General features: G+C 54.3%; 1 protein-coding gene and 1 long non-coding RNA gene across 2 annotated transcripts; one reads left to right on the forward strand and one right to left on the reverse strand.

The window, feature by feature from the left end:
- The first annotated feature begins 4,204 nt into the window (after nt 1-4,204).
- On the forward strand, nt 4,205-17,355 carry LOC311151704. Its single transcript, XR_014616022.1, has 3 exons — nt 4,205-4,422; nt 16,542-16,911; nt 17,238-17,355. It is a non-coding gene; the product is annotated as an uncharacterized lncRNA (long non-coding RNA).
- On the reverse strand, nt 12,006-22,281 carry BCL2L11 (BCL2 like 11; the record flags this gene model as incomplete). The annotated part of the gene is made up of 3 exons (XM_084202317.1): nt 12,006-15,125; nt 17,411-17,523; nt 21,924-22,281. 3 exons carry the CDS (start codon nt 22,279-22,281, stop codon nt 15,036-15,038), a joined length of 561 nt encoding a protein of 186 aa, XP_084058443.1. The 3' UTR covers nt 12,006-15,035.
- Nucleotides 22,282-26,907: the final 4,626 nt, after the last annotated feature.

The following is a 26,907-nucleotide window of genomic DNA, read 5'->3' on the forward strand; positions in this document are numbered from 1 at the left end:
AGCAGCGGGAACGTATGGGATTTGGCGCGGGTTGTGCTCGGGGTGTGCGCTTTGCCCCGTGCCGGAGGGATCTGCTGGAGGAGCCCTGGAGGCGGTGTGGAGCTGGGAGGAATTTCGGGATGCTCCGGCAGCCGCAGGGAGGGAAGAAGCGCTGCTCAGGCACGGAGAAGGGGGAGGTGGGATGTGGAAATTCTCCCTGCTCCTGCACCCGGTTAACTCCATTCCCCATCCCTAGAAGTGTCCCAGGCAAGGTTGGACGGGGCTTGGGGCAACCTCGGCGAGGGGAAGGTGGCCCTGCCCATGGCAAGGGGTGGAACGGGATGGGCTTCATGGAACATTCCCACCCTAGTCATTCCCTGATACCGTGATAATGGCACAGCTGGGAAGGGAGGCCGGGCTCCGCTGGCGTCATGCCCACCCCCGCAGTGCTTAGTCACCTCTTTGGGGCATTTTGTGCCGCCCTCTCCCGCTCGTTCTGTGCTCTCATTTGGGATTTGATCTGGGAAGGTAATAGCGAGTTCCCCTCCTGCCTCTCCCGCTCTCCCGCCACCTGCCACCCAATACATCCCAAACTGCGGCTCCCTGTGTGTCCCGTGGCTGTCCCGGAGCTGAGGGGCTCTGCCAGGGGCTCAGCAGCCCCGGGCTCCCTCCTTTTCCTGCTCTGCCTCGGCTTTGGCCCTCGGGATCATCCGGCGGCAGCACATTCCCTCCCCAGTGGGGAATTATCCTCATGATCCTTCCGTAGTCCCGGCTGGGCGGCCCCTGGGATGTCCCGCGGTGGCTGCGGGCAGAGCGCGGTTTCTCCAGCTCATCCCACCCCATGGATCGCGGTGCCGGCCGCGCTTCCCGGAGCATCATTCCCGGGACGGTCCCGCAGCTGGGACGCGCTGCCTGTTCCAGCCCGGCCCCATCGCCGCCTTCCCCACCGAGGTCCCTTTGGTTTTTTGGCTGGGGCTCGCAAATTTTCGGCAACAGTGACCTCTGTCGGCATCGTCACCGGGGCCACCGGCGTGGCCCCGCTGTCACCCGGCTTCATCCCATGCCTCCATCGCAATTCCCACCTCAGGCACGAGCGGGACGCGGTTATTTGGGACCGATCCCGCAATTCCAGCTGCTGCGGAATCCCACGGAAAAGCAGCGCTGCCGGGAGGCGGCTGCGAGAACCGGGCGCCGGTTACCGAAAGGTGTCCCCAGGACAACCCCAGAGCCGGGAACCCGAAAATCCCGGGTTTACTGGGCGGCCAAACCTCCGTGACTCATGTCGGCAGTGCTGCTGCCACCGGTGACTAATCCCGGGAGCGCTCTCTGCCCGGGGCTCGGCTCCATCCCCGTCCTCACGGGCGCTCGGCACCGTCCAATAACAATAAAAAATCCAGGTGAGGTTACGGGAAAGAAGGGATGAGTGGGGGCCGCCAGCTTGGTTTGGGCGTCACCTCAGCTCCTCCATCCATCCTGTGCACACCCAGAGAGGCTTTCCCTGCTGGGAAACGCTTCCCAGCGCCTCTGGAGCGGCCCTTTGGAGCACGGATCAGCAGCTGCAGGTGGCGGCGAATTTTGGGAGGGCTGTGGGGCCGTGGCGGCGGCCGGGGAGTGACTCAGAGGCGCTTTGGGGCTCTGTGGTTTTGCTTTCATGGTTTTGCTGTGACTTAGCAACTTGTTTGTTCGCTCTGCGGGAAGGCAGGTGCCGGCATGCCCGGCAAAGCAGCCGGATCCCGCGGGATCCCGGCTATCCCCAGGGATCCCTCGGGGAGTTGCGTTGCCCAGGTGGACGTGGCTGAACCCCACAGGTGATGCAGGGCAGTGGTGTGACACGGTTCTTTTGGGATCTGCATCCTGCAGCAGCTCCATCCCACTGGGAATATCCATCAGGAGTGGTTTCCACCCCTGTCTTTTTAGAAGGAAAATGAGATTTTTGATGATGATTCTGGCGTTGCCTAAAGCTCGCAGCCACTCCGGGGCTTTCTGGAGAGTCTGGAGAGTCTGGAGAGTTGGATCTGGAAGCTGGGCTGGCAACCTGGCATTTTCCAGGGAGATGCTAATGATTGCCAGCACATTTTCCTGTTTTGTTGCAATACTGTGGGGAAAAAAGGTGGAAAGGGAGCAGGCTGAGTGTTTTCCCACCACAATGGAAAATACTCCCAATCCTCATGTTTCTCCTTCCCATAGGATGCTTGTGGTGTAATTTCTTCCAGGAAGGGCATTTCCCACTGGCTTGTGCTGTGCTGGGAGGAGCTCCAGGGATGTTGGTGGGAAGCACTGGACAAAGAGGAGCATCCAACTCCCAGTTTTTTGGGGGGAGTAGCCAAGCATTTGGTGCCACTGTAGCCAGCGTGGTTCCCCGACGCCTCCAAAATTCCACAGTTCCTGGGTTCATTTGGAGGTTTGTGGTCCCTGTAGTCTCAGCCCAGGGAGCTGGATGGGAGATTGGTGAAAGCCAGAGATGAGGACAAAAAAGGGATGGTCTTGGGTGGTTTTCCTCCTTCAGCTGAGCTAGACCATTGCTCATCCCATCTCAGCTCCCTCAGGCACTGCTGATTTTTTCCTTGTGCTGCAGTGATGGTGCTGGAAGGGTTAAAGCCACCAGCAGGTCCTGAAGACAGGGATTGAATCAGAATGCTCAGCTGGATCATGGCATGGCCGTGGAGCACTCAGTGCCAAACCCCTCTGCATCCGAGCTGCCTCTCTGGTGTCACAAATCCAAGTGTGATTAGCTTTGTGGATTTGGGAAAGGCTGATTAAAGGTTCCCGGAGCTCCCCCTTTGCTCTGTCACCCCCCCGGGGCTCCCCCTCCCTGCTGTGTCACTGCTCCCAGGGCTGCTCATGCCCCTGAGTCACCTCCAAACTCCAGCTGGATGCAGGAGCGCAGCCCTGCCCGAAGCTGGCCGCGAGGGGAGTTGTTTTCCCAAAAAACGGCAGCTCCAGATCACACAGAACAGAAATGTAGTGGGAAAATCCCAAGGTGGGGACAGCAGCAGGGTGACAGCCAGCCCCGTGCTGCAGGAGAGAGGGAAAAGGTCCCTCAGCTGGGAGGGAGAGGGCTTGGAGTGGGGTGAGCATCTCCAGGGCTGTTCCCTGGGGAATGGGGATGGTTTCCATCCCTCACGTGCAGCCAGAGCCTTTCCTAGGGGATTTGCTGGGGGGTCACAGCTTCTTTTAGGTGGGAATGGGGGTAAAACTGGGCTTTCCATGCTGGAAAAATATCCAAGGTGCCTGAGAGCTTAGGGGTGCATTCCCTGGGTGAAAGAGCCTCCCACTCCCATCCTGGGATATCTCATCCCCTTCCCAAGCTCCTCAGCCAACAGTCCCCATGGATTTGGCTCCAGGCCCTGGGAAACGAGACCTTTCCCAGCAAAAGCTCTTTCTGATGAGAAAAAACTCCCTGATCCTTTCCCGGTGGGGGAAGTGGGAGAGCCCCTGGGCCATGGGAAAATCTCCTTCCCCGCATCCTGGCGGGAGGGACGGAGCCATAAAAACCCTCGGCGCATCCCGGGCTGGGAGCTGCGGCGAGGAGAGGCCAGGTAGGATGGGGGATGGATTTGGTCTGCTCTGGGATCCACGGAGGGATCCACCCCATGGCAGGGCTGGCTTCGGGAATTGGGGTATGGGGAATTTGCTCCAGGGGGGTGCTCCTGTGCCTGGGAATTAGGGGGCTCTGAGCAGAGGGAAAGTGAGACTGAAATTAGTGGAATTCTTGCAGGTTTCCCTGGCTGATGGATTTTTATCTGTGCTTTGCTCTGCCTGCACAATCCCTGCAGCCTAGGGAGGGATGCTGGAGCCAAGGTTTCTGCTGTCATCCCAACATCCCCCTGTCATTCCCGTTAATCCTCAATATCAGAGAGTTCATTACATTCCCACAGCAACTCTGCTGGATGGGGTTTCCCAGGGAAGCTGATCCTGACCCCTTGCCACGAAATGACTGTGGAAGGAGAGGTATAGGAAGCACAGGGATGAATCCCTGTGGTGGAGCATCCTGCCTGTGATCCCAGGGGCACAAAGCCATGGATCATTCCCACCCTGCAGCCCAAAACCCACCAGCATAAACCTGGGAGCAAAGGGGCAGAAATCCTGCTCTTCTCCTGCTTCCAGCATTCCCAGTGCTGCTTCCTCCATAGGTGATTCCCTGTTTCTGGAACAGAAGAAGCAGAAGAGGTTTTTGAAGCAGCATAAACTAAAAAAAGCCTTTTTCCCCTATTTTTCCCCAGGGAATCAGCAGAAGCATGGCTGTCCCGCTGGGATTAAGACTGGAAAGGGGAATCTTGTCCACTTCCCAATCATTTCAGTCCCCACTTAATGGTGGGAAACAAGTGCAGTCAGCACTTTGGGATTTTTCCACCCACTCCCATGAGAACATACCCAGTTCTGGATGTTCCCTCTTCCCATCTCAGATGCTCCAGAGGACGTGGGGAAGGAACCGTGGATCCGGTGAGTGCCTCCACGGGATGGATAAATGTCTCTGTGGGAAGGTCTGGGAATGGCTTCAGGATGAGTTTTTGGGGTGCAGAGTGCCGAGCTGAGGGACCAGTTTGGGATTCCCGGGCACCGATCCGTGTCCCGCTGCCGGAGCGAGGCCGTGAGTGCCACCAGCACTTCCAGCAGCCCCAGCTCGGCTCCTGGGCTGGAAACCGGGCTCTGGGGAGCTGAGCAGTTCCTGGAACTGCAGCCCCACGTCATGGGGGGTTGGGTAATCTGGTGGCAGAGGAGGAAGGGAAAACCCCACGGAGCAGCAGCGCCGGGAGGCTCTGGCCAAAAATGAGTCAGCAGTGACGGGGAGGCTGCCAGGGCTGGTGGGGCTGGGGCTGTGGGGGCTGCTGGCCTGGCTGGGGATGCTGGTGATGCTCTGGTGATGCTCTGGTGATGCTCTGGTGATGCTCTGGTGATGCTGGTGATGCTGGTTCTGGCTGTATTGGGTTTGTGGTGCTGCTGGTTCTGGTTCTGGTTGTGCTGGGTTTGCTGGTGCTGCCGGTTCTGGCTGTACTGGTGATGCTGGTGCTGGTGGTGCTGGTGTTGATCCTGGGGTTCCTCATCTCCCAGCTGCTCCTCTCCCTCTCCCCGTGCCCATTCCCTGCACCTTTGGGCAGCTGCTCTTGTCCCCTGCTGGGAATTCCCAAGAATCCCATCCATGGATTTTGTCCATCCCTCTGGAGCCCATTCCTGCGGTGTTGTGATGCCAAGGGCACCCAGGTAGTGTTTTAGGGATTTGGGGCTTTCCAGATGTTTGGGATTTATTTTCTTTTGAAAATACTTGCCAAATTTTTGGGACTAAACCCTGGCACAAAAATTGCCCCTTCCCAGGCTCTCCGAGCTCTTCCGCACTTTTCCACGGCATTGAAATCAGAGAGGGAGATTTAAGTCAGGAAAGGCGATTAAAATCCAGCAGGGCAATTAATTAAAATATCAGGGTATAAAATCTATCAGGACAATTAATTAAAATATCAGGGTATAAAATCTATCAGGGCAATTAATTAAAATCCTGCAGCTCCCAACATTCCTCTGCTTTTTATATTTAAATAAATCCTATATTTGTATATTCATATAAAAATTATATTTATGTAAATATATTTCTATTTCTACGTGAATGTATTTTTATATATTTATTTTTTACTTACAAGGACATTTATTTCTGTTAAAATGAAATTATTAAATGTATTCTCACATGTAAACTGTTTGTATGTTTATTGAATACTATGGTGATTCATACATCAAAATATTTGTTTCTTAAGTAAAGTTGAGTAATAGAAATGTAAATTTATTAAATTTAATTTAATAACAGAGAGTGATAGAATAGATAGAATTAATGTAATGTGATAAATATAATGAAAATAATATAATTCATATAATAGCAATGATGTCCTTAATGGTATAAAATAAGCCAAGTGGAGGTTTAATTTTTTTTAAAAAAGGAGAAAAAAGAATTATTTAAAAAAATATTATTTTTATAATTGGAAAGGATTGGGAATAAATGGAAGCACCCAAAGATTTAATGGCTAGTGCTGAGAGAATCATGGCAAGTGGGTTTCTTGGTATTGAATTTTCCAGATTAATTCCTAGAGGCAAATCCCAGTCTCTGGGAAAGGCCTGTCTGATTTTACAGCTGGGTCTCTTGAAATTGAATTTTTCAGCTTAAATCTCAGAGGGAAATTCCCAACCCCTGGGGAAATCCTGTACGATTTTCGAGGCTGGACATTTTTAAGCCGACTGTTACCATTTTCCCAGGATAAAACTCATCCCCCCTCAGGTCAGAGTGATCCCCCTCAAGCATCCACTGAAAAATTATGATGGGTCAAAATCAGATCAGCTACAAATTCCCTTCCCCCCTCCTCTTTTTCCATTCAGCTGCCCAAGGGATGCTCAGGGAGCAGTGCTGGCAGGAGGGCAGCCCAGAAGTGCTGGAAATTTGACTGATAGAATATCCCGAGCAGAAATGGACACACAAGGACTATCAAAGTCCAATTCCTGGTGCTGAACTTCCCACAAAATCTGTTTTCTTCACCCGTGGTGAATGGAGTGGGGAAAGCCTGAGGATTTGGGGGGCTCTCAGTGTTCCACTCTCCCCACACGGATTTGTCTCGATTTTCCTTCCCTGCAAATATTCCCAGCCTATTTGACCCCGGCACGGGGAAGAGGATGAGCCAGCCCCCAAATTTAAGCCCTGTCCCCTCCTTTGGCCACCTTTGGCTCAGGTTTGAGATCAGTGACGTGGGGAGGGAGGGGGGGCGGAGCGGGGGGAGCGTTTGACTCGAGACGAAAATAGCGACGTGGAAATTCAGCCCAGCTCGAGATTTGAGATGAAATCGTTTGAAATGAAAGATTTCGTGCCTCGCTGAGGCTGTCCCAGCCCCGCTCCCTCCTCTGCCTGCGCTGTGGATGGCTCGGGAAAGGGAGCAGCATCCCAGCAGGGTTTTGAGCGTGCTTTTGGTCATCGTTTCTCGGCATTAAATAGAGGAAGAATAAGTTTCAAACGAAGCGTGTTTTGTTTTGTCACAGGAAGTGGAAGAGAGCTTTGGGAGAGCCCTGACACATTGACTTGAAATTCTCTATTTTAGCCTTTTCCCGGCCGAGCCGAGCCGTGGATCGGTGCCTGGTGGAAGCCGGGTGGGATTGGGATGGGAGGAGCGGGGCGGTGCGACCCCCATTTCCCCGCTGACCCCGGGGGAGGAGGTCTGGGGCTGAAGGGGTTTGTGGGCTGCAGGCAGCCCTTCCTGAGGGAGCTGCCGGCTGCTGTTCCCCGCTCGGGGGAGCCCGAAATTGTGCGGTGCGAGGGTGGCGGGGCGGGCGGCCGGGGCTGCCCCCGCTCCGGGAATCCGTTTGGAGCCGCTCCCCGCGCTCCGCCGGGCTCGGCCGCCGCCGCCAGCCGCAGCGTCAGGAAAGGGAGCCGGGTTTCACAATGGCTCAGTCCTCCCCCGGCCGGGCAGCCCGAGCCGAGCCGCCTCTTGCCCTGAAAAAGCCCAAAATTGGTTTTCTCCTCGCCCGGGGGGCAGCGGGGCCGCTCGGCGCGGCGCTTCCCTCGGCGGCGCTCCGGGGGAGCCGCGGCTGCGGCGGCATCGCCGAGCTCAGCCCGGCGGAGGGAGAGCCCCGAGCCCTCCCCTGTAGCCCGAACCCCCCAAAAATCCCCTCGGGTTAACCCCTCTGCTCCTCCCGAGCTGCTGCTGCTGCTCTGTTGGCCAGGATCGCCTCCCACACCGAGCGTGGTGTGCACCGGGGTGCCTCTGCTTGAATTTCAGCCAAATCGCCAAATTCCCGCTTGCTCCTGCGGTATTAATTTGCTTTTTGGTTTCGCTATTAATGTCGAAGGGCTGCGAGGTCGGCGGCGTTGGCTTTCGGTGGTAATTCGCAGCCCCACTGATTTAATCCATGCTCTGCTGCCAAAACCGGGGCTCGCCCGGGCTCTTTGGGGTATTTGGGGGTATTTGGGATGGGGTTGTGCCCGCTGGTGGGAAAATGCAGGGAAATGCTGTTTGGGATCAGGAAAAATCCCGTGGGTCACGCAGGGCTGAGTTTGGCTTCTGCTGCGAGGGGGAGATGGGATGAATTCCTGTTAAACTGAGGGGGTGGGCAGGGGCACGTCTGGTGTCAGTCAGCACTGCCCTGCGGCTCGTCCCTGCCTCGGGGACACAGATTTGGGCAAACGCTGATTTTGGGGTTAAATCTGCCCTTTTTCTCGTTGTGCTGTGGTTCTGCTGTGCCTGTCCTCGCCACTGTACTGCTAGCAGTTTTGGGAACACGTTGTCTGCCTGAAACATGTCAGAATCGGCCACAAATTGCAGATGAGACTGATAAAAAAGCCAACAACAGAAAATAGGTAGAAAAACAACACGGTGGAGGCTGAGAGACCACTGAAGGGCTTTTTTGTGTTTTTTTAACCAGCTCTCTCACGATGGAAGTGAAAACACATGAAAAGAGAAATGTCTTTTGTTCTCCCACTCGAATTGAGATGCTCCAGCACCAGACCAGGGCTGAACCCCGTGGCTGGAGCTGCTGCCCAGCCCGGGGACTCACAAATCAGCATTTTGGCACCGATGAGGGTGGCTGGAGGTGTTTTGGGGGAGGTTTATGATATTTTTTTTAACCTTAAAAAATGTGCCCTGCAGCACGTGGGTAACTCAGCTCATTTTCTCAACCCAGCCTGCTCTACCTGAACATCTCTGCTCAAATAAATCAGGCTCCAGCTCAGAAATTAGGATGAGGTTTTTGTTTTCGTTCTACTTATTTCGTCTTTGTTTTTATAAATAAATACAAATCACTCAAACTGAAACTCGATGGCTTTGGTGATAATCAAAGAGCAGCCCTGGGGAAATTTTTCTTCATTACCATGTTCTTTCACAGCCCACACTCGGGGTTTCGGGAGGAAAACTTCTTAACCTTTGCAGCAGCAGCAGCACCCGACACTTTTTGAAGTCCCGGCACGCTCAGACTCGGGGTTCACATCGCGGAGCTGCCTTGGCATCACCTTTACTCCAGGGCCATGTGGAGGGGAGAAATCATCTCAGCCCCCAGCCCTTTCCTCCCCTCAGTTCACCCCTTTTCCCTCTTTCAAAAAACATATCAAAAAACCACCCCCAAGAAAGTGTTGGACTCCCCCCCTGCAGGGCTTGGGTTTTGTTGTTGTTTTTTCGGTTCTGTGGGGCAGCTCTGTTCTCTACCACCTTTGTACAACATGTTTTAGTATTTGCAGCTCACTTCCTGTATGAGGTTACCTTGTTTATCATAAAACCCCTATTTTTAAACCCATTTCTGCCAATAAGTCATTTGAATGGTAATAGCAGGCGCGTGTGACTGTCCCCTCTGCCCCCGGCTGGCAGGGGGACTCTGGTGGCCCCGGGAGGGATCAGCATTGGAATGTGGGCTGAGGGCATCCCCGTGGCTCTTCCCTCAAATCTCAGGGGGATTATTTGTGTGAAAATCACCAGGATTTCTGAAAATCCTGACTTATTCAGCGTGGGGTCACACGTGGTGCGAGGATGTGGACAGGCAGAGCTGCAGCGCTCACCGTCCCTTCCATCCTTAGGGAATGGCCACCGTGCCATCTTCCAACTTGATTTTCATTAATTACCGGCCAGGAGAACTGTGGGATTGTCAAAACAGGGTCGGCTCGGCCCACTCTGCCCATAATTGCAGCGAGAGGAGGTGTGGGTTAATGAGGGGCCCGCCAGGCTGGGAAGCGCTGGATACCTGTGTGTCCTCCTGGGAAAAGGGACGGAGGAGCCTGTCACAAACCCAGCCAGGAGAAATCCATCAAATCCAGGAAGAACAGGCCCTGCATCCCCACAAGGGCTGTGTCAGGCCCCCTGGGCTCCACGGGACCGGCTTTTGTTGGAGCAGCAGTATCTCCATCAGGGGGAACCTCGTTGTCTGCCTTCCCTTGGGTTGCAGGGTTCAATTTTTCAAAATTTCACGGAAAAGAGGTTTGGGATGCTCAGCAGGAAGGTTCCTTTGGGTCCAGCCATCCCTGAGCTCGTCTTACACCCCATAAAAACCCCGCTAGAGCGCCTTTAACATCCCTTTACTGCTTTTAGGCACCTCCTTGGCATCCAACACTTCCCGTCTCTGTCTGCGCCGGGTGTGATCCCAGGAGCATCCAAGGAGCTGCCAGAAAGGCAGAAACACGGCTGGAAGGAATGAGCTTTGTTGCAATATGAAAATCAAATGCAAAGCTCAGGGGGTATTTTTAGCTGGTTTAGGCTGCACAGGTGTTTGAAAGGTCAGTGGCGAGTCATTGGAAAAAAAAAAAATCTATTTATTTCTGTGTGTGGGGAGAGCCGGGTGTCGGTCCCGTGGCTCTGGATGACTGGAATCATCCTCAGCTTGGGTTGCTTGGCATTCCTGAGGCAAGCAGGGGTATGGGAGTGCAGCAATGTCCCCGTTTTGTGTGTCCCCAACAGCATGAGCACATGGCAGCCATGAATGTCCAGGGACGCAGGGAGCTGTGGCTTTTTCCATGAATAAAATCTGGGAGTTTTCTCCTTTTCAAGGAATTAAGGCCACTTGTCATCCTCAAAACAATTGCATGGAGGTTTTTATGAGCTCCTAGAATTTAAGAGCGTGGAAAGGATCTGGCTGGTGATATGGCTTTGGCGGGCCTGGGCCATGGCCAGCGTGGCTGAAGCCAACCTGAGTTCAGTGCACCCATGACCATTTTGGGCTTGGCCGTCACCAAGAGGCCACCACCACCTTGTCTTGGCCAGGAACACCTTGGAGCTGGCCTTGGACAACCTAAACCATGACCACCTTGGATTTGGCCATGTCCAGCCTGGGCTGTGGCCAGCCTGAGCCTGGCCATGGCCAAGCTGGGCTGGGAACACCTTCAAGGTGGCCATGACCCCCTTGGAGCTGGCCTTGGCCAAGATGGACCGTGACCACCTTGGATTTGGCCATGTCCAGCCTGGGCTGTGGCTAACCTGAGCCTGGCCATGGCCAAGCTGGGCTGGGAACACCTTCAAGGTGGCCATGGCCCCCTTGGAGCTGGCCTTGGCCGAGCTGGCCCTGGCACGTGCCGATCCTGGGGAGGGGCGGCGCTTCCCTCCCGCGGCGTCACCGAGCTCAGGGCACGAGCTCCTCCCAGCCTGAGTCACAGCAGGGCCACATCCCAGGTGTGACAACCCACCTGGACACTTCCATGAGCTCCCAGATCCCAACAGGAGTGCAGAGGCACCGGGAGAGCAGAGCCAGCAGCTGCCACAGGCTCGGCTGGGCAATTAAACCTTTTTTTTGTGAGTTAAAGAAGCCCCCAAAATAGCACCTGAAACCAATAAACTTCCCTTTCAGGAACTTCTGTAATTTGAAACACACACAAGAACAAAACAAAAAAAAAATCCAGAATTTTTTTAGGTTGTTTATCAAGTAGGACTTGGTGGGGTTGTTTTTAAATCCCTTCCACGTGGTGACTGCTGAGGAATAAGTGGAGAGGGATAGGAAGGGCTGGAGGGACAAATGGGATGGAGGGTCCAGGCAGAAGGAAGGTGGGATGGGAATTTTTAGGAGCAGATTTTAAACTGTAAATTAAAACCTGCCATGTGAAATAATAAAAGGAAAAAATGTTGGTGCTCCATAACAAAACCAAAATAATGTTAATAAATGCATTAAATAATAAAATAAAAATAAAACAAGACATAAAGCATAAAATAACCCCCAAAACTTCTCAGTGCCAGTGAAAACCAGCAGGGGACAAGAAGTGCATGGAAGGTGCCCATCAGCTGGGCTTGAGCCCACAACCACATAAATGTGAGGAAAAGCAAAAAACTTCCAAGGAATCCCCAAATAACTCCCAGCTGGAGCAGCCTTTGGGGTTGGGAACACTCAAGGCAGCACCTGACAAAGCAAATTCATTCACGAGCTGCATTTTGGGTGGCCTGGAGCATCTTGGAGCTCCAGGACACGGAAATGGAGAGGGGAACACCAGGTCTGGAGGGAGAATGGGTGAAAAATGGGGAAAATTGTTGCTAAAGCCACAAATATCCTCTTAGGAGAACCTCAATCCCCACAAAGAACCGGCACTCGGGACAAATAGTTGAAAGTTTTTATTCATATAAAACTCATATTAAGAACATAAAAGATTCTTAAAAACAAAACCAAAAAACAACCCCCAAAAAACAAGGCTCTTGCAATTATTTACAGCAGTATTGCACAAGTAAAGTGGCAATTACCCTGTCCAAAATTCATCAGTGCAAAACACAAGGAAGGCAGGGAAATTGCAGTCAAAAATGCTACATTAGCTGGGTCCTGCGACACGATTTAGTGATTCACGCGATCCCAAGGGACGGCTGCTCCAGGAAAACCTGGCTGGAGCAATCCCGGGGGGTGGAGGAACCAAATTCCAAATTCCCACTGGATTTCACTAATGCTGAAGTCTTTGATGTGCCTAAATCACTCCTGGGAAGTGGAGACTTAGGCACTTGGAGAAAAATAAGATTAAAATCTTGTTATCCACACCACGATGGCTTTGGAAGGGGATCCAACACTTCTGGCAGGGAGGAAACCGAATCTTCACAGGAACTTAAATAAGCAGGAAATAAATATACAACATTTCTACAAGTTACAGCATTAAACAGTAGAGTGCATTAATTACACAGGGAAGGAAAAAAAAAAAAGAACAAAAAAAGGACCTACAGTATTTACCAATTCCACTCTAAAAAAGTGTAGGAAAAAAACAGGAACTTTTTTTTAAAATTTTTTTTAGGTTTTTTTAGAAGTATTTCAAAGCTGTACAAAACTTACAGGAGAGAAAGGAGAGGGAGTACATTGCACACAGATATTTGGCTCAGATGATGAAAATAATATGGTATTCTACTCTAATAAATATTTGAGTAGTATTTACAGTTTGGTGCAAAAGAGGAGAAGCAAGAACAGGATCAATCTGGTTTCCAAGGAAAACTCTTCATCCTTTTGGTGCAACACAGAGCACAGGCTACACAAACACGACCCAGAGCAGGCAGCCAACATGGCTGAAAGGAGCATAAATCCCTATTTTATATCATTCTTCTCTTTTGAGGCTTTTTGGGGGCTTTTTCTCACTAAACCTCACAACAGCACAGGGGTCCTATTTTTTGAGGGTTCCTTTTCCTATGATTTTTGGCTGGGAACTCCTCCTGTGGAGAAGGCCCTGGGAGACTTTGCCAATATCTTTAATTGCTTTTCCCTTAAAATGAATCTGGTTTTTGTCTCTGTGGGAGGACAGGGTAAAGTGCTCTTTGGTGATTCTTTGGTGTACTCCAAGGGACACATTCTGGGATGCCCAAAGCTGGGGAGATCCCAAAGCACCATTTCATCCACCAGCAACGATGGAACTCAACTGGAAGGAAAAAAAAAATAAATCTCACTGGGTCTCCCCCCCTCTGCTGCCGAGTTTTATCCTTTTAATTTTAATTTTACCAGTGGAATTCCATGGGGAAATCCCTGGTGGCAGCCTACAGTAAGGCTGGCTGGGGCAGCACAAAGCCAGAGGCAAATCCCAAGGGATGAGGAGCAGGACCTGCCTTGGCCAGGTTTGTCATTTGAACTGCTCGCTCTCCACCAGTGCAAAGGTTCCCCCAGAGGGCTCCAAAATGCCCTTCCCAAAACACTCCCTGCTCCTGCAACCGCTGCTCACCTTGCACTTCCAAGGAAAAAAAGGGAATAAAATTGGCAATCGAGGTTAAAACCACCTCCATGATCCTCCAGGAGCAGGAGGGGAGGCCCCGCTCCCACCTGCCAGGCACAGCCCTGCAGAAGGGTCCCATTGGGGTCTGTCCCTCATTAATTAACACTAATTATCATCCATGGCACTCAGCAGCTTCTCCCTGTGGGAAGAACCGCTCCAAGGGGGGCTTGGGATGGGGGCATTCCTTCTTTTCTTTTCCTATGCTGCTGGTGGGACTAGGAACAACCCTGCAGCTTTTGGGGAGCCCCTGCGCCAGCCAGAGGGAAGGGGGATGTTTGTGCATAGATATGGGATGGCTGGAGCAGCCAATCCCTCAAAACATCTGCTGGGAGACAACGGGAACACCCGTGGATCCACGGCTCCATGGGGAAGGGGAAAGGCCCTGGGAGATGGAGCACCTGGGAACTTCTCTGGGAGGACACAGAGCAGTCAGATCCCCTTGGAACGTCCTGGATAAATCCATGTCGGGCTGGCATCTTTCCATCTGCATCTGAGCGCTCATCCCCGTCCAAACACGGAGAGGATCCCAGGAAAACACAATCTTGGAAACCTCTTTTGACAGCCACGACTCCCAACAGGTCCTGCTGCCGTCGCCTCCGGCTGCGGCGTTCCGGGAGCTGCTCCCTGTCTCCGGAACGGTTTATTGCTGGATTACTCAGTCCCCCACATCTGAGAGCAGACACTACAGAAGCGTTTTCACACGTTTTATAGAAAGAATTTCTTTAAAAAAAGGCAACCTGGTGGCTTGGGGTTTGGTTGGTTGGTTGTGATGGTTTGGACCCTGGAGTTCGACAGCGAAGTCTTGAAATTCAGAATGGATCAAAAAAAATAGAGATATCAAAACCCAAAAAATTAAAAAAAAATTTTAAAAAATCAGTCAGCAGGAAGTAGGCTGATTTGCATTAGGCAAATGAAGTTGGATTTGGGGTAGCATTAGGTATTTACAGGTAAAAGAAGTGCTGATTAAATCCCTCTGCCCTTTTTCCAGCCTTTTTGGGGGCAGATGCCCCGGAGGGGCAAAGGGAGAGGGGAGGAATCTGAGCCTCAGCAAGGCAAACTCCGAGGGCTCTGCCCATCAGCTGGCTCAGGTTTCCCTGATTCCTGCCACGGGGCTCATGCCACAGAATTCCAGGAACGATGACAAAACATGATTCCACATTTTCGCTGAGACTCTTTTGGGGGAAAAAAAAGGCAAAAACTGAATAAAAAGAGCGGAGAGAAACACCGAGTAAACACCACTCTGCCATAAAACGCCGTGGTCGGAATGGGATGTCCACCCTCATCCTGCCACGTGTCCTGGGGGAGAGGCAGGGTGGGAGCCCCACATCCATCCATGAGTCCGTCCTTCCCGGGCTTTCCCAGCGAGGAATTCAGTCCTGGCGGCTCGGGATGCGCCGGGCGCTCACTGGAGCCTCCAAATGCGGCTGATGATGTAACGCAGCAGGCGCCAGATCACGACCTGGGGGTTTCCCACCGGGTGATCCAAGAAACCCTGAAAGAGAGGGAGAGAAAAAAAAAAAAAAAAAGAAAAAAAAAAAAGAGAGAAAAACCAAAACGAAGCGGTGACTTTAATTCCCAGCGTGAAGCCCCCCATTCTATATAAATGGAAAATATTCCAGAGGCACAAAGCGTTTAACACTTTGCAGCCAGCAGAGCTTGGGGATCATGACAGCAGCCAAGGGATGTCCCCCTCTTCCAGGAAAAGCTAGGGACCCACAAGCCTTGCGGGGACAGGGGGTGGCTGGATGACGAATTGCCCGATTTCCTGGTGTCTTGTCCGAGAAACGGTCCCAGGGGGAGGCCACACCCTGGGGAACGTGACGGGGAACGCGCCGGGACCGCGCCGGGACCCGTCCGACAGCCCCGACCTGCCCGGCGAGTGCGGCTCTGGCACTGCTGCAGTTCCCCATTTCTAACCTCGGGCTGAAAGGGCAAACCTCAGAGCCAGCAGGGCCGGCAGGCACGAGCCCTTCCACCCTCCCCTCCGGAGCCCAGACAGCTCAGGAGCAGGCAGAACGCTTCCAGAAGGAAAAGGGACCTTTTCCACCAAGTGCCTCGGGGATGATAATTAAACAATGGCTGAAATGCTCTGAAACCTCCCCAGTTTTGGGTGCAGGGAGTGAGAATTTGTCACATGCTGACTTCACCAGGTACAAAGTGTTTTTAGGGTCACGCATGACGTCCCCTGCTCGTGTCACCTGAGCAGGTAGGACGTGTCCTCTGCGTTCCACTCCTTGCCCCGGGCCAGCCCTAGGTTGGAATTGCAGCCGTGGCACTGGGAACAACCTCGTGCAAACCTGGGGGATGCTCCCTGCACCTCACCTTGCTGCTGCCTGGGAAACACCCCCATTCCCATTAAATTCACCCCCTTATCCACCACAGGGTTGTAGGGAGCAGCACGATGTGCCCAGAGACTTCCAGCACCAAAGGAGCCAGGATAACGCTGGAAGGACATTCCTGCTTCTCACCAAGTGCTCCAAATTAAAGGCACTGCTCTGGGAGGCAGGGAGGAGATGGGAGATGGGTAGTCCAGCACTGAACAGGTTCCCCAGGGAATGGTCACAGCCCCAAAGCCACCAGAGTTCAAGGAATATGTGGACAATGCTCTCAGGCACAGGCTGGGATTGCTGGGGTTGTGCAGAGTTTGGACTTGGATTATCCTTGTGGGTTGCTTCCAGCTCAGGATATTCCACAGCACTCTGCATTTCTTCCAGCTCCTCTGGATCTGCCTGCTGCTACCAGGTGCCTCCAGCTTTCTGGACAGCCTGATCCCTCCCTTTCATTGAAAAGATGCCCCTTCATCCCAAAAAGCAGCCACTTTGCATCACAAGGGATCAGCCTGGGTGGGGGAGGTCTGAAGATGCGCATTCTGGATTCTGGATATCAGCTTATCGCCATTTTGTTGCAGGTCAGGAATGCCAGGGCATTTGGGAAAAGTGGAGCAGGTGGAGATGATGTGGAAAAAGCAGGATCATAACAGCCTGACCCCCCTTCTGTGGGAAAGCCAACCCTGGGAGCAGCGAGGAAGCTCCGCAGGAGTTACTTGGGAGCCAAAGAGGATGGATAAGGATCCAGCAGCCAGCATTCCATCACCAACACTGCTCCTGGCCCCTCTTCCCACAGCCCAGCCCGAGTGGATGGAGCAGAATCCACAAGCAGGGACATGCAGCCCTTGGGAACCGGCGAGCTCATCTTGCTTCACCCCCTGGGCTGGGCTGCCTTGGGCTTGGGATTGGGCTTCTCTGGGGCATTACTGCATCGACTTGCAACACCCCAAGGTGAGCGAGTTCGTGGGCTTATAAAAACTCTTTCAAAACAGTCTTTGCAAGAGAAGTTCTAGAACAAATTTGGTCTCTTCTTTGCAGCATCTGGGATTGGGGAGCTGGGCTGGGAATCCCACTGAATGCTTCCCTAAAAACGATGGTGCCGGGCACTGCATCCCCCAAAACCCCCAAACCTTCCCTGCCTCTTCCTTCTTAAAAAGCTTCCTCATCCCCATCAGGTCCAGGCCCAACCCAACAGCTCTGCCCCAAAACCCTTGTGCAAACCTGGTGCCCTAAGGCTTCCAGCCCCGATTCTGAGGTTATTTTTAATTGATTTAAAGGTTATTTTTCATTGATTTGAGGCCGCCGCCGCTGATTTGCCTGGTCCAGGCCACCCCCCGCCCGCGCAGCCTTTTCTCGTCTGAGTGAGCGAAACGCTCACCGCAGAGAGAGTTCCAGAAATGATTCAGCCTTTCCCTTCGAGAGAAACGGGAGGTGAAGAGGGGAAAGTTACCCTGCGTGGACAATAGGAGGCATTGAACTCGTCCCCGATGCGCCGCAGCTCCTGCGCGATCCAGATCTCCGGCTGCACCTCTTCAGCTGGAGAGTGGGATTGCCACCGGGAAGCTGCGGGGGGATGGAACAGGAGAGTTGGAAACCCGGGAAGAAGAACTAATTGTATAGAATTTGCTACATTAAATTCTCCAGTAACCCATCAGCTCTCGCCATCTTATTCCTACTTTTTATTACTATTATATTGTAACTGTCTAAAATCCCAGGGGTGCATGTGGGGACTCACTGCGCACAATGAACAGGCTTTTATCCCTGGATATTTCTGCATTATTATTGTTACTACTATTAGGGTTTTATTTATTTATTGTAGGTTGTCCATGGGAGCATCTCCAAGCTTTGGTCCCTCTTAAACAGGGATAAGAGTCAAGATGCCACCCTCCAATTTCCTTCCCTCGCCAAACCTCCTCTTACCCCTTTTTTTCCTTCAGCAGCAACTCCTTCCCTAACCTTAAAAACCCTCTGCCTCATCCAATTTTCACATTTCTTCCCCAAATCATCCTCAAGTGCCCAAGAAGAAAAACCAATGGGTATGTCATAGGGAGGAGAAAGCCACAGTTGGATTTATGTGTGGAGAAACCACACTTCCAGCAAATCCAAGTGCTGGCTTGAAAGAGAAAAGAAAGAGTTAATGTGTTTATTATAGGATAATTACAGGATACATCATTATTTAGGTCTCCATCTTAAAAAGTTATTAAACATGCGATAAATCCTCCAAATAGCCAGGGGAATAAAAAGAAACAGGACCATGTATGGTACCAGCACCACCTCATCCCCCTTCCCTAAAGTTCAGGATCCAAACTGGAACTGCAGCCTTAGGGAATATTAAAAAAAAAAAAAACAACCCAGCAAACTAAAAAAATAAATAAAACAACCCCATACAACCAAAAAACACCGCACAAAACAAAGCAGTGCTTTGGCACGACAGTTTTGGAGGAATCACAAGGGAACAGGAATAGCTTCCAATCTTCCAAACATTCAAAGGATTAGTAGGGCAGTTAGGAAAAAAAAAAAAAAGAAGAAAAAAAAAAAGAGAAATTAAATAAAAGCCTGGCTCCAACCTGATTGGAAAATGCGTTTCCGAGCCAAGGCAGCGCCGCTTGGCCGGAGGATGTGTTTTGTTTTCACGCTGTAGTAGCAGCGCCCGCCGCCCGCCCCGAGCGCTTCTCCTCCCGCCGCCGAGCGCGCCACGCGCGGCGCTCACGATCCCGCCGGAGCCAAGCGGGATGGGCCGGGGCGGAGCCGCCTTCCCAAATCCCACCGCCGCCCTCCGCAGGGCCGGCCCAGCCGGGCAAACAAAAACACGCGGCCAGCCGGGGCAGGAAGAGGCGAGGAGCGGCGGGGACGTGAGGAGAACCACGCGAGGGAGCCGCGCTGCTGCCGCCCCATCCTTTCCCCCGCTGCCATCCTCCCTCCCGCCCCGGCACCGCGCCCGCCCCAGAGACTCGGGCTGGGCTCGGTGGCTGAGAGCGAAATCGGGCTGAGGTTTTCAGAAAGGACTTTCTGCGGCGCTGCCGAGCGGCGGCGGCGAAAGGGGCCAGTCATAACTGGTCCCCAAACCAGTCACAGGCGCTTTCGGGGGCGGGGGGACACAGTCATAGCAAGAGCCAGCGCCCGCCAGCGAGGGTGACACGGCCGCCCCGGCACCGGGACAACCCGGGGGCACCGGCACCGCCGGGAAGCCACGCCTGGCTCCCGCCCGCGGGATGCTCCGGGATGGAATTGCTGCGGTTCCGGCTCGGAAGGGCAAAGAAACCAACCCCAAATTGCAACGTCAGCTCCTGGGTTAGGTATCCAACCCCCCACTGAAGGGAATCTTGGAGAGCCGGGAGAAAACAGCAGCGATTCCAAAACAAGAGCATCGGGACATCACCAGCAGATTCCCAACTATTTGGAATCTCCTTTGAGAGCGACAGGTTTATACTGCTCCTCTCCTCATAGGAATACACAGAGGGATCGAACCAGCACTGGGAAAAGCCATGTCCAGAGCACCTGCTCCAGCCACATTCCCAAAATCTGCATGCAAACAAACACGTGTCTTCAGACCAAAAATCCAACGGAAGGAAAGGAAGGAGAAACACGAAATACCACGCACAGAGGCACCCAACCCCTCCAAAAAGAGTGAGCTTGTCTTGGGTGACTTACACTCTCAGCTGGGAATTCCCCATCCCTGCGAACATCTTCCCCCAGAACAAACAAATCAACTCACCCTTGCTCCTCTCCTTCCCACCCCCAAAAGCATCATCCTAGATATGCCAGGCTGGCACTGAAACCCTTGTTCCCTTCCATCCCAGAGCATCCCCTTGCTGCTTTTGTCTCATTTCCCAAAAGAAACAACTTTGGAGGCAGCTGGATGCATCCCCTGGACTGTCAGAAAGGCAGCACAGACCAAAGGATCACTTCCCAAAACCTCCACACCAACAGCTCTTCCTTACGCAACCCAGGGCATTCCCAAGGACCGCCTCCACCTTTATTTGCCCTCATCAAAACCTTTGGGGAAGGTTCTGCAAGATTTAGAGAGGGACTTTTGGGGCAGAGCACGAGCTTGCTGTGCTGGAGCAGCCTTGGAGCTGTTCCCCACTGCCCATGGGAGAGGCCGGGGAGCATCCGTCGCTCCTGCTCGCAGGAAACGCCTGTTTATTTTAATAAAAATAATAATTATTATTATTGTTGATTATGCTTCCGAGAGAAACTCTCCACCTTGCAGCCTCTGCTCACAACAGATAAAATCAGTGGGCAAAAGCACAACAAAAATATCTCCTTTGCTTCCTTCCCGAGGGACTGACCCACTTCCATGTGGAAAACTCCACGGCACACATCCAGCTGGACACTGCCAAGGCACAGGGATTGGGGAGGAGGTGTGCAGGGCAAACGCATGGATATTTCCCAAGGAGAGCTGCATGGGAAGTCACAGCCTGGGAGCTGCAGGCCTGGATGGGGATAAAACAGCTCTGCAGCTCCATGTTCCCAGCTTAATCCGTTCAGAAGTATGCAGGAGTCCCAGTTAAACAGCACTGAGGATTTTCCATTTGCTTATAGCTGTTTAGGATGATGCCCCTAGCAACACTCACAGAGCAAAGGCTCCAATAAAACAGCTGATGAGAGCACAGGAATTTGGGGGAAAAAAATTAAAAAAAAAAAACCAGGGAAAACTTCAATTTCTTCCCAGATAAAAGAAACCGAATCCTCGGCTCTCCCGGTGAGGAATTCCGGGAGCATCCCTGCCTGGCCATGATCCCTGCCTGGCCGTGCCAGGGCGAGGTTGTGAAACACGAATTAAGCTGTAATTACAGCAATAATGTCACAAAATCTATCCTGAGGGCACGTTACAGCCAGGCCTCCGCAGCCAGAGCCAGGAGGGAGCAAAAACACCACCAACCAAAAAAGATGGTGTTTAGATCCCAAAAAAGCTCGGAGCTGGTGTTTGTTATCCCCATGCGCTGGTGGAAGTTCAAAGGTTTCCTCCAATCCATCAGGGAATGCATCAGGAGAGGGGAATGCTGGACACTCATGCGAGCTCCCGCGGGCAGGTTTTCCCTGCTGGAGAGGCTTCACCTGGCAAAGCCACTCGTAAACACGCCCCCGCCCGCCTCCGGGCCGCTTCCCAGCGGGATTTCGGGATGCATGACCCCAGCACCTCCGCCACCGATCGATGAGAGGGCCGGCAGCGACGCACGAGCCAGGAGCCACTTGCTTGGCAAAACATCCTGGGACGAGCGAGCCCTGAGCACAAAACCGGACTCAACAACTCTGTCCCCTCCTCCCCTGGCAGCAACTGACCGAGCCCGGAAAAGAATAAACATCATAGTAATAAAAACCCCGGCGCTGGACGCGCGGGAGTTCCCCGGCGCTGTGTTTGCCCGCGGCCCCGGCCAGCTTCCACAAATCCCAGAGCGGCGGGAGAGCCTCCAGCCCGCGGCACGGCTGCTCCCAAAATCCACGGGGCGGGTGGGATGCGGGAGGTGCTGCTGCAGGTGCCTCGCGCGGCGGGGATGGTTTTCCATCCTTCCAAAGGGATCCCCTCGAGGCAAAGAGCAGGAGCCCTCATGCACCCCTCGACAAACCCCTGGCTCACAGCTTTACACATCCCTCCTTCTCACTGGCACCTGTGCACAAACCCCGGCACTTCACACAGCCCACGAGAATCCGTGTTTTCCGCCGTCCTGAGGAAAGCCAAGCCAGGTGAGGAGGGGAAGGCGAGGAAAGCCAAGCCAGGTGAAGGCTCGGAAAACCGCTCCTGCACTTTCAGCCTAGCCTTGACCGGCGTGTTCACCCTCCACACATCTCCCCCGGCACTTCACTTTCACACCTTCGCACGCCCCCACAGCAACTCGGCTCTGAGGAAAGCCACGCCAGGTGAGGAGGGGGAGCGAGGGCAGCCGAGCCCGGCGGGGAGGGGAGGCCAGCAGCAGCAGGAGGAGGAGGAGGAGGATGGGGAGCCGCGCCCCAGAGCTTACCCATGGCGCTGAGGCAGTGGCTGAGCGCCTGGCAGGGCGGGCTGGGGGTCTGCGTGGCCTTGTCGCAGCCCAGGGGCGCGGGGCTGCGCTCGGCTTCGAACGAGAAGTACCCGCTGGAGGAGCGCGGCAGCAGCGGCGACCTCCGCACGAAGATGAAGAGCGGCGAGCGGGTGGCGAAGGGGCCGGGGCTGGCGGGCGGGCCCCGCGCCGCGGCGGCCGCGGACACCGGGCCGGCCCCGGGCAGGGCGGCGGGAGCGCCGGGGCGCAGCTGCGCGCCCGGGCCCGGCCCCTCCGCCGCCGGCAGCCGCCCGCCCTCGCCGTCGCGTCGCGCCTTCACCTCGGGGGGCTGCTTGGCCATCGGGGCTGCCTGCGGGGAGCGGAGCGCGGTGAGCGGCCGAGCGCGCCCAGGCCGGCCCGGCCCCCGCCCCCCCGCCCCATTGTTCTGCCGAGCGCGCCCCCGCCCCGGCCCCGGCCCCGGCCCGGGCCCCCGCCCCGCACCCCCGGCCCCGCTCACGGTGCTGCCGCCGCTGGAGCGGCCCCGGCCGCGGCTGCGCTCGGGTGTGCGCGGGAGCGGCCCCGGCCCCGCTCCGCCCCGTGTTTACAGCCCCAGCACCGCCCCGGCCTCCCCCGGCCCGGCACCGCCCCGGCCTCGGCACCGCCCCGGCCTCGGCACCGCCCCCGGCCCCGGCCCACGCCCCGCCCGCGGGGAGCGCCGGGGCTCGGGCACTGCCTTACACACGCTCCGGGACATGGCCCGGGCTGATAAACACTGCCCGGGGCACGGCACGGCCTTACACACGCACACGTGGCTGCCAGCCTTACACACACACACACACATCCCACATATCCCACATATCCCACACAAACACACGCACATCCCACACAAACACAGCCCAGAGCGCTGCCTTCTGATACCTTCCCCCTTCCCACCCGGCAGCACGCACTCGAACCTCGCACACACAGTGCGCACCCCGCGGGGTTCAGCCCTGCACGCACCCCATCCACTGTGGGTGCTGCCCTTACCTGCGCACCCCTTACACACCCCAGGCACCCTTGTTTCACCCCCATGTGTGCACACACCTCGCAGCCCACACACACACTTGCTCCTCACACACATTTTACACACACGCCTCTGCTGCAGGGCACATCCCGCGCCCCACAGCCCCTCCTGCTGCGCCCCTTGCACACGCCTGCACACACACCCAGCACTGGTGCATCCCTCGAGCAGCAGCAGCATCTCCAGGCTGTGGAGAAACACAGCTGTGGAGAGGAAGGACCGTGGAAAGGAAGGAACACCATGGAGAGGTAGGAAGGAACACCATGGAGAGGTAGGAAGGACCATGGGGTGGAAGAAGCCTTATGGAGAGGAAGAACCCGGCCCATCCACCCCAGGGGCTGAGAGCTGCTGCTGGAGCAGATTCTGGGGTGGTCACAGGTCCCCCATCCCATCCCATCCCATCCCATCCCAGTTTCCCTCACTTTAGCCAGGGATGGTCCCACACACTGCTGGAGCATCCCTGGCCGCTCCGGCTCTGTTCCCACTCCCTTTCACACCTCTCCAATGGGAGGGGAAGGAAAAGAGCCTGCGGGTGTTTGGGTGGGCAAAAATAATTAGGGAAATTTGTTAGGAAGGCACATTAGGGAAAAATTTGGAGACAAGGACCAGCAGCAGAAGGGAAGGGCTCAAAAGGTCTGGCCATCACCTTTCCACACCAGAAAAGTGAGTGAGAAGCAGCGCTGAAAATCAGGCTTGCTCCTCTTTCCCCAGCCCTCCAGCAGTGGTACCCACAGCACCGTGCTGGTGGGGCTCCACAAGGCCGGGCTTCCCTCACACTTCCCTCGGATCCAGGAGCCACCTGAGGCTTTTCCCCTTGGCTGGGGCCTGCAGAGCATCCAGTGCTGGTGGGGCAGAGCGAGGGGGACGCTCTGGAGGCACCTGGGCTGCCGGGACACGGGGCCAGCCAGCAGATGTTGAGTCTATTTTCTCCTCCTGGGTCGTTTTCGTTTCTGCGTGGGCGGCTCACACGAGCAGAAAGGGGATGGGGAGCAGCCTGGCCTTTCCAGCACCCAGCCTTGAGCTGGCCCTTCTCCTCCTGCCCTCAGGATTTTGGAGAGCCAGGACAGGCACCAAGCGCATTTTCCCACCGTGAATCATGGCTCCAGCCTCACGGAAGAAATCCGTTTCGACGTTATCCTCGCTCCTTGCGTCGTGAGCCATCTCAGAGGAATTTGCACTGAAGCCCATCCCAAAGTTCTTCATTTTCGGCACTGATTGAGGGAAGGGGAGTTAAAACCTGCCCCTGGACACTGTCTCAGGCCCTGCAGCATCCCTCCCCAGCTCCCTGGGAATGCTGTTTGGGAATGCCTCATCCCAGCCCTCCTACACACCCATCGGCATCCCTGTGCAGGGAGCTTTCCCATATCCCACAGGGAAATGAGGAGGGAGAAAGGAGAGGGCTGGAGGAGGATGGTGAGGATCCCATGCTGCTGCAGCACTCCAGCTGTGGCATCTCCCGCCCAGCCTTCCCTCTGTGCCATCACAGAATAACTTTGGTTGGAAACAACCTCCCAGATCATGGAGCACAGTCCAATCCCAGCACCTTGTCCCTGCCACCGGGAAGCGGGCAGGGAGGAGCTTGGAGCAAAGAAGATGGGGCCTGGCTGGAGGAAACAGACTCCTCAGAGTGCCCTGGAAACCCCCAGGGAAAACCACCCCCAACCCCTCCTCCCCACCCAGCAGGTGCTCACCAAACCCCTTCTGACCTGAACAAAGCAGCAACGGAAAAAAATGACACCTTGTTCTCCCTCTCCTGCACCCATCATGATAAATGTTACCTCACTCGTGCTGCCAGATAAAATCAGATTTGAGCCTCCAGCACGAGGCTTTGTCTGAGCCAGGCTTGGAGCCTGACCTTTAGAGAGCTCCCAGTTTCAAACACCGACCCAAAATCAAACCCTTTGTCATCAGCGTGGGGGTGCTTGAACAGCAAAGGTTGGATAGAGATAAGAGCAGATGGGTTTTGCTAAAAAAATGTGTATTTTAGTTAGAGAAACCCCCAAACCCTCTCTGGGGGATCTCCACACATCCACAGCGGTGACAGTGACGTGGGGGTGAATCAAGTGGCAAGAATGGTCCCGTTGTGACCTGAGGGGTCCCTGGGTGGGGCAGGGGGTGGCACTTGCATTCCCTGCTGCCACCAGTGAATTTGGGGGCCTGCTAATGTATATTTAAAGTTTTTTACTGTTCCTCATGGGGCAAGTGACATCGCTGTGGGTGACCCCAAGGAGGGGGACCAGGACTGCTGCTTCATTAGTGTGCACCTGACTAATTACTGAGGTGGCTGCAGCTTTCAGCAACCTCACACTTCATCCCTGTCAATGCCTTCCAAGCCAAAATTGAGAATTTTGGCCAGGAATTGCGGGGAGGTGGCAGCAGAAAGGGCTTGGCCGGGGCTGAGTGGTGATGGGCCAGCACCAGCAAGGGATGGAGGAGCTGGGAGAGAGCCTCAGACCCCAGGGGGGGCCCCGGCTGGATGGGAGAGGGTGAAAGATGAGTAAACCTGGGTTTTCTGCAGAAGAAAAGGCAGAGGCACCCACCCACGCGCCAGGAAATCTCTCCTCTCCCGTGTGGGTGGTGGAGGCCCCGAGATGAGTTATCTCTAAAGGGCGACTCTGGGGATACCTCGACATCTTCAGCGGCGTGGAGCCGGCGCGTGCCGGCGAGGAAACATCGCCCTGCCAGCTGGGCCCTCTTGGGCTCCCCTCCCGGGCCTTTGAACTTGGCTTGGTTTAAATAAAATACAGCAGCAGAACCTCCACTCCACCCCATCGCTCCACTGGTCCGTTTTCACCCCTTTCTCCTCCCAGCTTCTCATGGGATGGTGGTGGGATGGGGGCAGGAGCAGGTGGCTGGGACAGGGGGCTGGTTTTAAGGGTGTTTAATGTAAAATAACAGCATTTATTAAGGGCAAAGCTGCGGCTAAAAGCTCCATCGTGCTCATAATGCTCTGAAAAGTGCTCCTCCACATAGCCCTCTGCATTATATGAGGAACTAAAAATATATAATTTACAATATACATCTAAAAACTTCAGCCTGGCAGAGATTTCGGCCTGGCCAGAGAACAGCTGGCTCTGGCTCAGCTCGTAAAAAAATGCAACTAAGGGGAGAAAGGGAACAAAAAAAGCCACCTCAGCATCCAATGTTTATGTTTCCACCAGCTCTGAGGTTGCTCCAGCTGATCTGCCTCCTGGTGCAACTTGCTCCAGCTGAGTCAGGAACCAGCTGCTTCGGATCAAAGCCCAAGGCTTCTCCACGTGCCACAGGAAGCAGGCTGCTTCCAAGGGGAATCTGAGAGGTTCTGCCATCAGGGCAGGGAGAGGAGCCCCAGCTGGAGAGAGAACAGCAATCCCTAGAACACATCTCAGCTCTTCCCAACCATCCAAACTGTACCATGAACACATCTCCGCTCTTCCCAACCATCCAAACTGTACCATGAACACATCTCAGTTCTTCCCAACCATCCAAGCTGTACCAGGCTCACTATGGTTTTCCAGCTGAACAATTTAAGCAAAGGAAAAACACCCCAGAAACAGAAGGAGGGAGAATAGGAAAGGCTGTTGTCTCCCTCCTGTGGGGAGACGCAAAAATCAAATTAATGCCCTCTCCTCCCTCGGGGGGGTTGTGCCGCTAAAATATTCCTTTTAAAGAGACACTTTCTTCCCAAAATTCTGCTGCTACAGTCAAACAAGAGACATTTGTCTTCTGAGTTTCCCCTGAGCTTGAATAATGATGTGGGGGGAGGTCAGACCTGGAGGTGCCAAGGTTGGGTTCGGTCCTGTCCAGCTTACATCTGACCTGCAAACCTCCATTTCCTCCATCTTAGAAATTCCTAAGGACAGGCAGAGCAGGAAGAGCCCGATCCAAGTACACCCATTGCCTCCCAAACCAATCAACAACTCAATTTAGCATCATATTTTCCCCCCC

The sequence above is a fragment of the Fringilla coelebs genome (genome assembly GCF_963513975.1).
Source record: "Fringilla coelebs genome assembly, chromosome: 3".
NCBI classification, from domain to species: Eukaryota; Metazoa; Chordata; class Aves; order Passeriformes; family Fringillidae; genus Fringilla; species Fringilla coelebs.